Consider the following 14,563-nt stretch of genomic DNA (forward strand, 5'->3'; position numbering starts at 1 on the left):
CTCAGCAGGGGGCACTAGGTAACGGGGGGGTCAGTGACCCAGAGATGGGGGGTGCGGGGTGCAGAGGAGGGAGCTCAGCGGGGGGCACTAGGTAACGGGGGTCAGTGACCCAGAGATGGGGGTGCAGAGGAGGGAGCTCAGCAGGGGGCACTAGGTAACGGGGGGTCAGTGACCCAGAGATGGGGGTGCTGGGTGCAGAGGAGGGAGCTCAGCGGGGGGCACTAGGTAACGGGGGGGGGTCAGTGACCCAGAGATGGGGGTGCTGGGTGCAGAGGAGGGAGCTCAGCGGGGGGGCACCGGGTGCACGGGGGGGGTCAGTGACCCAGAGATGGGGGTGCTGGGTGCAGAGGAGGGAGCTCAGCAGGGGGGCACTGGTTGATTGGGTTGGGGTATCAGTGACCCAGAGATGGGGGTGCTGGGTGCAGAGGAGGGAGCTCAGCGGGGGGCACTAGGTAACGGGGGGAGTCAGTGACCCAGAGATGGGGGTGCTGGGTGCAGAGGAGGGAGCTCAGCGGGGGGCACTAGGTAACGGGGGGTCACTGACCCAGAGATGGGGGTGCTGGGTGCAGAGGAGGGAGCTCAGCAGGGGGCACTAGGTAACGGGGGGTCACTGACCCAGAGATGGGGGGTGCGGGGTGCAGCGGAGGGAGCTCAGCAGGGGGCACTAGGTAACGGGGGGTCAGTGACCCAGAGATGGGGGGTGCTGGGTGCAGAGGAGGGAGCTCAGCAGGGGGCACTAGGTAACGGGGGGGGGGTCAGTGACCCAGAGATGGGGGTGCTGGGTGCAGAGGAGGGAGCTCAGCGGGGGGGCACCGGGTGCACGGGGGGGGGGCAGTGACCCAGACACGGGTCACCCCCCCCCCGCCGCTGGAGCCAGCTCTCCACGGCAGCCGCTCCCTTCGCTTGGCTTCCCCCGGCTTCCCCCTTCCTCGGCAATCTCCGCCGCCGCCCGCTCGGGCTCGGCTCCCTCCGCCGCCGCCCGCTCCCCTTCGGCGCGGCCCCGCCCCCGCTCGGCCCCGCTTCGGCCATCTCCGGCCCCGCTCGGCCCCGCTTCGGCAACCTCCGCCCGTTTCCGCCGGCCGCGCGGGGCGCTGCCTCGGCGCGGCTGCGTGCCCGGCGGGCGCCATTTTGTGTGCTTCGCCGCGGAGCGCGGGGCCGCGCCGAGTGAGCCCCCCCGTACAGTGACTGTGCCCCGTGTGCCCCCCCATGGCCGTGGAGAGCCCGAGTGTCCCCCCCGCCGCCGCCGCCTCCCCCCCCAGCCCGCACTCCGCCCCCCCATCTCCGTCCTGCCACCACCACGACAGCGGCAGCTGCGGCCTCCCCCGGCCGCCGCCACAACTCCACCACCACGGCCCGGACGAAAGGTCCAGTAACCGCCTCTCCCGAGCGCCTCTGTCTGTCCGTGTGTCCGTCCGGCCCGCCGGACCAGGTTTGGGGGGGGCTGGGCCGCCGGGGGGGCACGGAGCCAGCTGCGGGCACCCGGGAGACGGGGGGGCCGCCCGGGGGTCAGGGCCTGAGGCAGGGCAGGGCCTGAGATCAGCCGGGGGGCAGGGTCCGGGGAGGGGAGGGAGTATCTGGGGCAGGGCCCTGGGGGGAGCGTCAGGGGAAGGGGCAGCTTGGGGGCAGGGCCTGCGATCAGTCAGGTGGGGGGGGGTCAGAAGCAGGGGGTGCCCGGGACCTGCATAGGGGGGCAGGGCCCTCGGGGGGGGGCATTAGGGGGAACCTGGGGGCAGGGCCTGAGATCGGGGCATTATCTGGGTGGGGGGGTGTATGGAGCATCAGGGGCCATAGGAAAAGGGGAGACCTGGGGGCCAGAGCCTGAGATCAGGGGCATTATCGGGGGGGGGGGTATGGAGCATCAGGGGCCATAGGAAAAGGGGAGACCTGGGGGCCAGAGCCTGAGATCAGGGGCATTATCTGGGGGGGGGTGTATGGAGCATCAGGGGCCATAGGAAAAGGGGAGACCTGGGGACCAGGGCCTGAGATCAGGGGCATTATCGGGGGGGGGTGTTGTATGGAGCATCAGGGGTCATAGGAAAAGGGGAGACCTGGGGGCCAGGGCCTGAGATCAGGGGCATTATCTGGGGGGGGGTGTATGGAGCATCAGGGGCCATAGGAAAAGGGGAGACCTGGGGGCCAGGGCCTGAGATCAGGGGCATTATCTGGGGGGGGGGTGTATGGGGCAGCCCTTGGGCGGACCATCAGGGGCCACAGGAAAAGGGGAGACCTGGGGGCCAGGGCCTGAGATCAGCCTGGGAGCAGGATCCTGGGGTCGGGGGGGAACCAGAGATTAGCTGAGGGGTGCAGAGTTAGGGGCTGGGGGAGGCAGTGGTTATGTTCCTGAGCATAGGGGAGATAGCTGTGCAGGCTAGGCAGGGAGCTGAGCTGCTGGCACTAGGGGAGTGAGAGGCTCCAAAGAGGGGTTGGGGGGGCTCTTCTGGTCTTCCAGCTTTTGGAGGGGTTAAGGGAAGGCTTTGTGGACTCCTTAATGAGGCCATGGACCCCATAGCCCAGCTGGGCAGTACTGGCCTCATTAATGTTTCCTTTGTTCTCAGTGGCTTCATGGACCCCTGCAGGCCACAGGGGGGCTTTAGGGAGTGCAGTGTGGGCAGAAAGGCACCTGGGGTGTAATGAGCAGTGTGTAGTGGTATGGGATGTGTTGAGCAGTAATACCCCTTGGTTCCCCTCCCCCCTTTATATAGAGAGACTCCCTTCCACAGCTGGAATCTCAAGTGATCCCAGTCTATCAAGGTACTGAAAGGTTTATAGTCCCCCAGGAAAACCCTCTCTCCTTTTATCCTCAGAGATGTATGTGAAGCACCTTTCCCCAGCCAAAGAAACCTAAGTGCAACTGTTCCCTTTGTTAGTATTAGCACGTGCTGTTATTTGAAAAGGAAGAGCCAGAGATTAGTGTATGCAGTGCACAAAAATAAACAGCTTAATCATGTATGTTTGTGAGAGAGAGAGAGATGCTCCCTTTCCCACTCCCCTATGAAGGCAGTTGTGTAGTACAGAGAGCTGCTTGTATGTATTAGTGTGCCTTCCTCTCTAAGGAGTTCTGTATTTCATGTGATGCAGGGGTTGGGGTGGTAAGTATTCTCTTTTATTGAATAATTCAATTATACGTTTTCCTTTCTTTTCCCCACCACCAAAAAAAAAGTCCGGAGACCATCCTTTGATACATTTCATGTAAGGAATGAGTTAATACAGTATGTATACAAACCAAGCGGGATTCTGCCCCTTTGTGTTGACTTGACTTTTAGATTCATGCACCCCGCAGATGTGAACTAAAAAAAAGTCACAAAAGCACACAATTTTCTCCAAAAATAGGTCTGCTGTGACGTTTAAACGGCACGGGTACCAGAGTGAAAGGTCAGCTAGCCCAAACCCCTTGATTCCATCTAGAAACAGGATGTGGATCCATTACTTTGTTTGCAAACTCCATCCTCATTCCATTATGTTGAAAGCAGGCAGACTGTCCTGTTAAAAATATTTGGTGACAAACTCACAAGTGTGCAAAAAAATTGTGGCAAAAGAAATCACTGTTTCCCAAATGTCATCACACATTCTCTCCGTCCGCCCCAATCCCCTTTTACAGTGTTATAGTTGATACCTGGAGAAGTTTGAGGAGGACGAGTAGTGATGTACAGTGTAAGCACACCGTTCATAGGGATCTGTTTTACAATGTCCTAATTTCTCTTCTGCCTGTGTTTCCATGATCCCTTTGTTTATCCAATGTATTATGAAAAGTTCATATAAGTTTGTTCCTCACAATACTTACATGAAATAAATTAGCTCATGTATCCCCTCAGTGTACAATATACTGCCCCCTCAGCCCCCCCCCCCCCCAAATCCTCAGTCATTCCTTCTGTCCTTCATATTGAACAAATCCACACATATTGTCCTGGAGTATTCCATCCAGTTTACGTTTTTCTTGTGTGAAAAAGACAAAATTAGTTTCTTAAAAGCACACACAAGTATATTTATGTGGAATTGTGTTGTTTCATTTCCCCCTTGTTTACTCTTCTTCCTCTGCAAAACAAAAACAAAAATTAGAAACTTGTGTACATTTGTTAGAAAACGTCAATTATAAAACAGCACAACACTTGTAATCCATTGTCGAAGCCTAGTGGAGGTTTTTTGTTGCAAATGTTGGTGCATTGTAAAAGGGACTTTCACAATTGAGTAAAATGGGGGGGTGTAAGAATGCAATTTACTTGTATTATTCCGTTTGCTATTATTTTAGATGTATTTTATAATGGGACCTTTCTCCCTAACATCCTACCTCTGGCAGCTTACTTTTGCTATGACGTTATAGGGATTGAAATGTCTCTTTGATCAGTGGGCCAGGGTCAGAGCTGGAAAATGTTTACTTACCTGGCTAAGGTGTTTCTAGCCCTGACAGTTCATGAGGAGTGGGACCTGACAGTATGGATTTCTCCTAATTTGTTAAAGCCATATTATTATTTTTTTATAAAATCTTCATGTTAAACCTCTCAGTTGTTCCACAAAATATAAATAAAAGTTAATTTTTATACCTCCATAGTAGGTCATTTTCCAAGCAAAATCTGAAAGGCTTCTTGAGTCTTAATCTACTATTGACTGATGTCATCAGGAGTTTCTGTATCCACTGTCATTGGAACTAGAATGGCCAAATGCAGCTGAGAAACTAGATATTTGGTGGAGGAGAATCTTATACTAATTTCCACTTTATTGGGCTAATGTAGTGCCACTTCATGGAAATGGGAATTGTTGTGAAATCAGAAGCAGTAGAATCTTAAACTGCCAAGTTTAGTGGAATTGTCAAGAGATTTCACAAAATGAACATTCAAGTTTTGGAGTTTTTAAAATGTTAGTAAATGAAGTGACACTCAATCTTTTAACGTTTTCTTCTGATTACAATCCTGCATTTTCAGTTCTGTCATGACTGTAATCCAGGACTCAAGATTCTGGCCCCAATCACACGTATAGGCGTGGGTTTAACTTTACTGCTATGAATAAATCAATGGAATTACTTTTAGTAGTAAGTTCAACACATGCCTAAATGTTTGTTAATATTTTTGATTACTTGGTTTCTTCCAGATGGTTTAAGGCAAAGATTTCTAGTTTTAGCAGTTCTTGAATTAGCCACTAATAATGTCAGGTGAGAATTGAAGTGCAGATAGATGAAGCAAGATGGCATTTGGAATGATTTAGTCTTATCACCTGGTATCCTGTGACCTGTTGCACTAGAAGTGACATGTACCCCTTTGGAAAGTTGAAAGCTTGGGTATAAGGTATTTTATTTTTCTGCTTCACAAGATACCAGCCCTTGGAAAAACTAGTGTTGGTCCTTCGGTCTAGCTGTACTTTATGGCACCGGTTGAGAAGTGATTAAAGCAAATCCTAAACCCCAGAACAGTGTCCTTTTCAATAGCCTTGTTATACTCCTGGGTTTGTGACATCATCTAGTGCAGTAGCAGTGTCTAGAATATCAAAACAACATTATTACTTCACTGCAGGATCGAGTAACGGGTGGTAAGGAGCCAACTGTCTAAACTCAATGACTTCAGTAGTTAGCAATCAGGGCAAAAACATGCCAAGCGAGAGCTGGATTGTTTTAAAGCAGTTTGTGAAAGTTTTCCCCGATATAAAAGTCCCTTCAAAATAGAAAAGAAAAGCAGAGAGGCATAAGAACGGCCGTACTGGGTCAGACCAAAGGTCCATCTAGCCCAGTATCCTGTCTACTGACAGTGGCTAATGCCAGGTGTCCCAGAGGGAGTGACCCTAACAGGTAATGATCAAGTGATCTCTCTCCTGCCATCCATCTCCACCCTCTGACAAACAGAGGCTAGGGACACCATTCCTTACCCATCCTGGCTAATAGCCATTAATGGACTTAACCTCCATGAATTTATGAGTGAGACCCCTGTTCAGGAGTGACATTAGTGTTTTACCTTGGGTTGAGAGGAATGTCTCGTAGAACTCCCTGTGGAGAACCACAGTTGATGTCTCAGATTGAGGAAAGGCATTGAATGGAAGGTAGTTTGCAGGAAGGCTGAGAAACTTAGGATGGAATTTCTGCTTCAACCTGAGTGGTTCTGTAGGTAACACAGTACACTGCATTCTTGAGGCCACACCAGTTTGCAAAGTGAATATCCTCCTGGTTTCTCAGGGTACGTTTACACTTACCGGGACGGTCGACGCGGCGAGTTCGACTGCTCGGAGTTCGAACTATCGCGTCTGATCTAGACGCGATAGTTCGAACCCCGGAAGCGCTAGTTCGAACTCCGGTACTCCACCGCGGCAGGAGGAGTTGCCGGAGTCGACCCTGGAGCCGCGGAGTTCGCTTCCGCGGCGTCTGGACGGTAAGTAAGTCGAACTAGGGTAGTTCGAATTCAGCTACGTTATTCACGTAGCTGAATTCGCGTACCCTAGTTCGACCCCCGAGCTTAGTGTAGACCAGGGCTCAGTTGACCTTATTCACACTGTTACCATCTTGAGGTAAAAATCCAAGATGGCAACACTCTGAAGGAGCAGAAAAGAGGCAGGTTCTGGCCAGTTCCGTTTTTGCTTCAGGATTGTACCGAGTCTCTCAGGGTTTTAGTGAATTAACCAATATTTGTATTGAGGGAGGTAGGACTTCAAATCGTATTGAGATAGACATGTAATTCTCTTAGGTTCCTTTGAAATGTAGAGATGTCCTGGCCATCCAGGCCTTTGATGGCCTTTACAGAACTCAAGTAATAACCTAAGACAGTGTGCCACTGCCTCCATTAAAAAGAGCCACAAAGCATAAAACAACACAAGATCTCCACCCTGCTGTACATACTGCAAAACCAGGAAAAAGCCTTTTAAACCTTGTTTAGAAAGATGCTATGAATGTACCATTGCATGACTGGACACTTGTTCCCAACTAGAATAGTCTTTTCCCACTCCCACATGAAGTTTTCTCCATTCCCTGCATATTCAGCTTGTGTAATGGCTTTCTTGCTAGTTTTCAGCTGCACTTCTTCTTTTTGCTGATTTTGTTGTGTAGTTTTTTCCCTCCCTTATGGAATGTGCTGTAAAAAAAAAATCAGATTATTAATAGAAAACAAATTTCATCTTAAACCGTCCTGATCATACCTTTCTTGAGGTAGAAGAAATACATTTATCCCAAGAATAGGGAAATGTGCTATGCACATTCTAGGGTTTCATATATATTGCTTAAATTCATGCAAGATTAGAAGTTAATATTTCATGATTGTGCGATTAGATCTTGCAGACTTTTCAGTCCAGTAAACTTCCTGTTAACCTGTGTTTGTGGTTCATTTTCTAACAGAGCCACCCCTTCTATTGCTTTGAAAAGATGCATTTTCACCACATTTTTTTGCATTCTTTTATGCTGACCTCAGTTACCTTGTAGCCATTTTTCTTTGTATGTTAACGTTCAGGTTTTGTAGTCTGTGGATCCATTCCACTAAAACAGATCACACTGTACATGGGATTTCATGCTCAACTGCACCTGTTGTGCAAATAACTATTGTAAAAAGGAAGGTTTTCTGCAGTAGTCTGGCAGCCCAGATATTAATCACCATCCTAATTCTCCTACCCTGTGACCAACACTTTGGATAAAGCTGTTTTTTATAACGTAAATAAGATACTCCCATGTTTTGTAACAGATGGGTTTATAGAGCAATTTTTTCTTTCCCTTGAGTCAGACAAACTTCCTTCTCTTCCCTTTCCAGCTTCCATAGATAGTAAAACCACTTGTTTCCATATGAAGTTGGCAGATGAGGGAGAGCATGTTATTCTGGACCAACTTTTGTAGCTGTGATGAGGAAAATAATTATAAAATCTTTAGCATAACTAGTAAATTATCTCAGTTACAGCTGTCAGTTATGTCCACTGTGCAAAAAGTTCTCATAATTTGTCAGTTTCATACGAGTTTTTCCAAGTTCATCCAAGTATTTAGTTATATGAAATAGAACTTTGTAAATATTTAGCCCTTAATTTTTCTAAGCCATTTTGAATTATTTTTAAAAAGCACCTGAATTGTTTTTAATAGACACTTTTGCATAGTAGAAATGCTGCTATTACATAAAACATGTTGTTGTTTCCTGTATTCAGATGAAACAGATGTTATTGTTAAAAGAAAACAGAGGGCAAAAAATGAATATTTAAGGGCAGGGTATTTATTCAGCTCACAAGTGCAAGATTATTCTGAGCAAAATTCTTTCTTAACTCTCTTTTGTGCATAATATTGCATTATAGCGCTTTAATCTCCATAATCTCGATGGATGACTTAACATTCCATATGTGCATAGATACAAACACACCTGGTGCGACTAAACACCTGTTCAACTTCAGTTCATCAGAAAAAATGTCAAAGTTCTGAAATAGTTTGGATAAATGTGACATTCTAATTTCTGTAAATTCTAACAGTGTATGGTAGTGAAAGACCTTGAGCATACTCCAAATTTCCTATTTTTACATAAAAACCATGTGTTATTTTTGCTATTTATTTCTATGATTTAAAAAATCTTTCTAAACACCTGGTGTCCCATTTTAGAATCGATTACAATATAATTAAAAAAGAAGAAAACAGAAAACTTGAAATTGTTTTCCAAAAGGCCACACTTTTTTTTTTTTTTTGGATTTATACTGGTGTGAATATTTTTGTTTTCTCTGCTGCTGTCTTATGAGAGAGTTCACCTTTATGACACTGTATCTGCTTGAGGTGGCAGCTGGTTCATAGTACTGTGTTTAGGTCATTACTATGATTGTGAGGTCATAGATGTAGTGCTATGGATAAAGTTCAGCATTCTGCTAAGATAGCAGCATGCTCTGTACTGGAGATGGCCCTTGATAGAAAAAGTGTGAAGGGACTATAGGAAGGCCACAGGATGGGTACACACTTAGCTAAGGATTTTCCCACAGTCAGCATTCTTCTCTACAAATACGTTAGCCACTTTACCAACTTGGCTTCTTTACTGTATAACCACAGTGAATGCAAATGGTGAGCTAGCTTATGAAATTAGCACAGCCTTGGCACTTTATAATCATTTTTATTCAGACTTTTTAATTCGTAATTTTACTCACCCTAACTTTCAGGTGCCACTATAATTTGCCAGATTTCAGATTCTGATGTTGTTTTCTATTTTGTTTGTGTGAAAACCCAAAACCAAAGTTAATGGTGAAATAATATTAAGCCCTCTAGAGTCCTTCTGTCCAAAGAGCTCAAAGCACTTTCCCAAACACTAATGAATTAACTCTCACACACTCGCTCTGAGGTAGGTATTATAATCTTCATTTTACAGACTGGGAAATTGAGGTTAAGACAGCATTTCCCAAACTTTTTTGGCCACAGAACACTTTTTAGCCTATTACAGAACACTTATAATATTATTTTATAGTCGTTTGGTTTTCAAGTAAAAAAATTGCATTATTTATGCTCAAATATATTTTATTTTATAAAACAAAGCAACAATACAAATTTAAAATAACTTGAACTAAGGATTTCTAACTGGAAAGCGCGTATAAAGGAGTACAAAAATCAAGTGCAAGAGTCTTTCACGGAACACATTCACATCGTGTGGAACACCAGTGTTCCATGGAAACGCTGGGTTAAGAGATTAAATAATGGGACCAAAGCTACTAAAATGAGTCGGTGGCAGAACCCGAGTTAAGGAATTCAGGAATATATGGCTCCTGGCCCCATGGTGGGTGCTATGCTGTGCTTGATATCTAAAGATTTGTATAAAAGTGATTTATTAGACTCTCTTTTATTTTATTGAATTTTTGTACATTGATGAAGTAACTTGTTTCACCAGAATTAGTTCTGTTTAGAGTCCCAGCAACTGTTTCACAAATTGCCTCGCAGTAGCCACAGGCTTTTACAGTTACTTCCAGATTGGCCTCTTGTTTTTCATGGCATTTGTTATTCACAAATGCCATGATAGAACAGGCTGATACATTATTTTCTCCAAACTGTACATAGGCCAGAGTAATTCAAAGCAGAGCTGAAGAACTGTGTACTTTACTCAGCAAAAATGACAGTTGTTCTGACTGCTGGGAATTGCAATTAGGGTGATTGCAACCTGATATTTACGGGAGCACTTGTTCCTGTTTAAAGCCAACAGGGAAGGTAGGAAATTAAGAGCAGCGTTGCAATGCCCAGTTGGCGGGTGCTTTGGGGAAGGTAATGCTGATTTAAGCAGAGCAGTGCTAATGGGAATAGTCTTTTTTCCCTGTAGATAATAGCATGCATGCCAAAACATACGTTGTTGAATGAATTTACCATACCACAGCAGGCCTTTAAAATAGTGGCTCATCAGCAGTTGCCATAGGAGAATATTAATACTCTAAATAGCCTGCCCAGCTTGTTTTTTCTCACAACATAGTCTGGGCTGGTGTGTGGGTTTGTTTTTTTTGGTACTATATCCAGCTGCACACTGGACACTGCTTGGTTGATGGAAGAATTCCGTCAATCTAGCTACCACCTATTGATAAGATGGATTTACTACGGGTCTACACTAGAATGGTGCAGCTGTGCCACAATAGCATTTCTCGTGTAGATATACCCTGAGTCTCTTGAAGCCCAGTCCTTTGTGGCCAGTGCACGATTGTTCTTGTTAGTATTTTTTTTTTCTGCATTACTCTCCGATCTGATTGTAAATGTCTGAAATAATGGGGTTTCCGTTGTTTCTGGGATGCTAGTATAAAAGTTTAAACACAGTTTCTTTTCTTTGTGAAGCTGCCATTTTAAATTAGCTGCAACTCTGTGAAAAATGTTGGTTCATCTAGTCCAGGGTTGATTTTCCTATTTTCTAGAAGGAGTCAGATTCACCAGTATCCTGGGTCCCTTGTGATTGCAGAAAATCAGTCATGGAGGATTCTCCTGGCTGATCCTAACATAGTGCCTTCTCAGTGCTACAGAGGAAGATGAAAACGAACTAGCCACTCCCAAGGCAAATACAATGTTAGAACTCAGGGATTCTTGCCTTCTCTCTGACTGTTCTAAAGGGAGGGAAATCTTTCATGTTATGTGTACTCCTAGTATCTCGTATGTTTTCGATTTGTCACGTGTGCGTTAGACTTTGGAAGTGTTTCCTTGGAAATCATAACTTGCTGAGATTTGGTGACCTTAGAGGGGCTTTTGTTTTTAACTAGTAGCGAACCATAATTTGTTGTGGGATGGAGAAAGGGTTGTCAGGCACCTGGTATTGTACTGAACCATTATTTTGAGATTCTGGAGTGTCTGAGGTAATTGTTGTGGGGACAAAGGGAAATGGCTACTGGAAGGGGAAATTAGAGTTATTTAACTGTTTTTTTCTCATTGGCTTTATACATTTATTATTTGATTCTGTCAGAAATGTGTATAGGGTCTGAATTCACCAGATCCAGGCACTCTCACTTTGTGCCATTTGGATGTGTGGAACATGAACCTTGCATGGACACTGAGTACTTTCAGTGACTAGTTGAAGTTTATTCAACTGGTGCTTGCCTTTCAAAATTCCACATGCTTGCAGGAACAGGTAGACCTGCAGCAAGCCTGATCGTGAATTGAACAAATCTGTTGTTCAAATGTTGCAAATACAAACCAAAACAGGATTGGAATTTTGGATTATAGTGGGAATGGATGGCTCAGGGAAATTGGTAATGGTGGGATCGGGAGTGTTTGATCTCTAAGCGGCTAGAGCTGGTTTCCATTCAGTCCTAGCGGATGATGACCAAATGTTGTCTTCTAATGTCCGTTCAGCTGTCCATGTAATGAGTTGCAGGGCCTTAGTCCATTCAAAATAACTTCAGAAGTGTTAACTGCATTGCTCGCTGTCCGGGAGACATTGGGGTGTGGATGAGGGCTAGCTGGCTGAGACTCAACCAGGTAAGACTGTGGTGATGTTGGTCGGATTGGTGAGTTTACCAGAGGAGATGGCAGGGATTATTTCTGTCCCTTCAAGGTGTGCGACTACCTGTGGTTGACCTGGTTCCTGACCTGGGGATGGCGATGTCTAATGAGATTCCTACCTGCTGCTAGAGGAGCAGGTAGCAGCTATAGCCGCTTTGGCAGCTAGGAAATTGTTCCTGTTCCTTTCAGATGTAGACTCTGCCACTGTCATCTCTGCCTTTGAAATCAGATACTGTCATGTGCTCTACATGTAGATACTTCTTAAATCTATTTGGAAACTGCAGCTGGTGCAGAATTTGTCGGCTTGCTTGTTAATCAGTGTTTATTTTTGTGAGCACATTAGACCTGTGATGCATGAGCTGCCGTAGCTGCATGTTGAATTCTGGATTGATTTTAAGATGTTGGTTTTGACTTATACAGCTGTAAATAGTCTGGGATCTCCCTGTCTAAGAAATGCCTCTGCCCCATGACACTGTCATAGCTGCTGTCAAAGGAGGCACCTGAGCTGGTGTCCCATCAGTATAGGCTAGAGGGGTTTGTTGGCAGAATGTTTTTTATTAAGGCCCTGGGACTTTAGAGGTCGCATCCTCCCCAGGTCCCTATTAACCTACCTGTGTATTACAGTGCCTATCTGTTAGGGTGACCATAAGTCCCGTTTGGCCAGGACAGTCCCTTTTTTAAACCTTGTCCCGGCCATCCTGACATTTTTGGCAAAAGTGGGCATTTGTCCCGTTTGCTTTTACTGACTTGATCAGTTGGCAAGAGAAAACTGGACAGATGCCCACTTTCGTCACAAACGTGGCGTGGTGTGGGGAGGAACGTGTGGGGGAATGAGCAGAGACGCCAGCCCCTTGCAGGGGTCACGCAGGGTTCCAGCGACCCCAGCCTTGTGTGTGTGGGGGGGAGAGGACAGACGGGGGTACCAGCGACCCCAGCCTCATCGGGGGGGGGTAGGGAGGGGACTCCGGTGAGCAGCTGGGGTTATCCCTGTGCAGGGGAGGGGCACTCGCCAGCCCCGTGCTGGGGTGGGGAGAGGGTTCAAGCCAGCCCTGTGTGGTGTCCCATTTTCCCTTTGGGAAATACTGTCTGTCCTCCCTGGCCTTGTGGGGAGATTGGTGTTGAGCAGGGCTGGTGGGAACAGGGGACTCTGGTGTGGGGGTCGATTAATGTCTGTTCACATGATCAGTCTGGTGGTACTGATTACTCTGTTCATTTATGTAATGTAGAAATTACCAAGGGCATCCAGAATCCTGGAGGGGGATGGGGGGATGCCCTTTTACCATTTGTAAAATCCAGATACATCATTCCGCAAAACCACAAACAGACCAGGCCCCTTGGTGGCAGAGTCTCAGCATGGAGGTGGAATGACTGAAGTCCCTTCTTTCCCCAGAGCTCGGCTCTCCATGGAAGGGGTGAGACACATTAGCAGGGGGCCCTGTAGAGAGTGGAACTTGGTACCATTGCTTCTGTACCTGATCTGCAGCTAACGGCACTGTTTCGGGTTCAGTTTCTAAGGCTGCCCATCTTCCCATCTTTCAACAGCAGTGAAATTCATAGGAGATGTTTTGTAGAGGGGGCAAAGATTATTGTCCTAAAAGCTGTTTCTGTTTGAATTCTTGCCACTGAAAAGTAGTAACGGCACCATTATTGTTGTGCTTTGCCTTTAACAGAAAAGGAGGGGGAGAGCTTGTAATGGGTTTTAGACTGAACGCTCGGTCTGCACAGCACCAAGCTAATCTTGGGCACATCTGCCAAATAAATAACAATGAAGACATCATAGAAAGATCCCTGTGAAAGCAGACACGCTGATAGGCACTTGAGAGACAGCATTACCACTGTGCCCTGTACCCCATCTAGAGTTCCCAACAAGGGATGGGTTAGAAGGGGAACCTCCCTCGGAAGTTTCCCTTCACTGCGGTACTGCATGCTACTAAGGTCTTTGAGGAAAGGGTTACCCTTAAATTGGTGACATATACTCCCTGTTCTCCAAACTCAGGGATAAAATTCCATCCATTCATTGTACTCAAAATCATTTTAAATAAAGAATTGAACAGTGATAAGTATGTACTGCTTTGGTCAGAGCGTAGAGGAGATGGAAAATTAGAGCAAGATTAAGAATGTGAGGATTTGTAGGATTCGGGAAGGGGTGAGCAGTATAAAAAGAGAATTTAAGTACTGCTTGCACCCTTACTTGATTCGTAAATTCGATTTATTGTGAACTTAGAGAAAGCTTCACTTAACCAAACCCCAGTAATTCTTAAACTGAATATGACTGGAAAATCCTCTGAGGACATTAAAGATCTTGGTTTGTTTTATCTCATCTCATGATGACCGTAGTTATCTGTGAACCCTAATGTGGTGTAAAGATCAGGAAGCAGCAGTGCGTGTGTTTCCAAAATTAAGAGACAAATTAAATTTTCTTAAGGCAGCATTCTCACTTGGAAATGGGGACTCAAACAGCTATTCTTTCCAGGCAAAAGTCCAGATAATTATAGATGAAACCAAATGTTTGTTTATTTATTTAAATTTACACACACACATGCTTTTTAGGTAAGAAGAAGTTGCCTATTTAAAACCCCTGGAAAAGGAGCTAGATGCTTCTTCAGTACATTATTAGGATAGACAACAGGAATAATGGGGTTTCTGTAATAATTTGTTTTATTTTTATCTTCTGTGGGACCACATGGTTTC

General features: G+C 46.0%; 1 protein-coding gene across 4 annotated transcripts in view; it reads left to right on the forward strand.

Moving 5' to 3' along the window:
- Window positions 1-1,200: 1,200 nt before the first annotated feature.
- The window catches only part of ZC3H4 (zinc finger CCCH-type containing 4), a 29,198-nt gene continuing 15,835 nt past the window's right edge, over window positions 1,201-14,563 (forward strand). For 3 of the 4 annotated variants that reach the window (XM_044988661.1, XM_044988662.1, XM_044988663.1), the window contains exon 1: window positions 1,201-1,364. In XM_044988661.1, the coding sequence (XP_044844596.1) occupies window positions 1,207-1,364 (158 nt within the window). In that variant the 5' untranslated portion in view covers window positions 1,201-1,206. Of the gene's footprint in view, window positions 1,365-8,821; window positions 8,981-14,563 lie in introns of those variants that run through there. The other variant, XM_044988664.1, reaches the window with a different exon arrangement.

This window comes from Mauremys mutica, chromosome 15, assembly GCF_020497125.1.
Source record: "Mauremys mutica isolate MM-2020 ecotype Southern chromosome 15, ASM2049712v1, whole genome shotgun sequence".
Classification (NCBI taxonomy): domain Eukaryota; kingdom Metazoa; phylum Chordata; order Testudines; family Geoemydidae; genus Mauremys; species Mauremys mutica.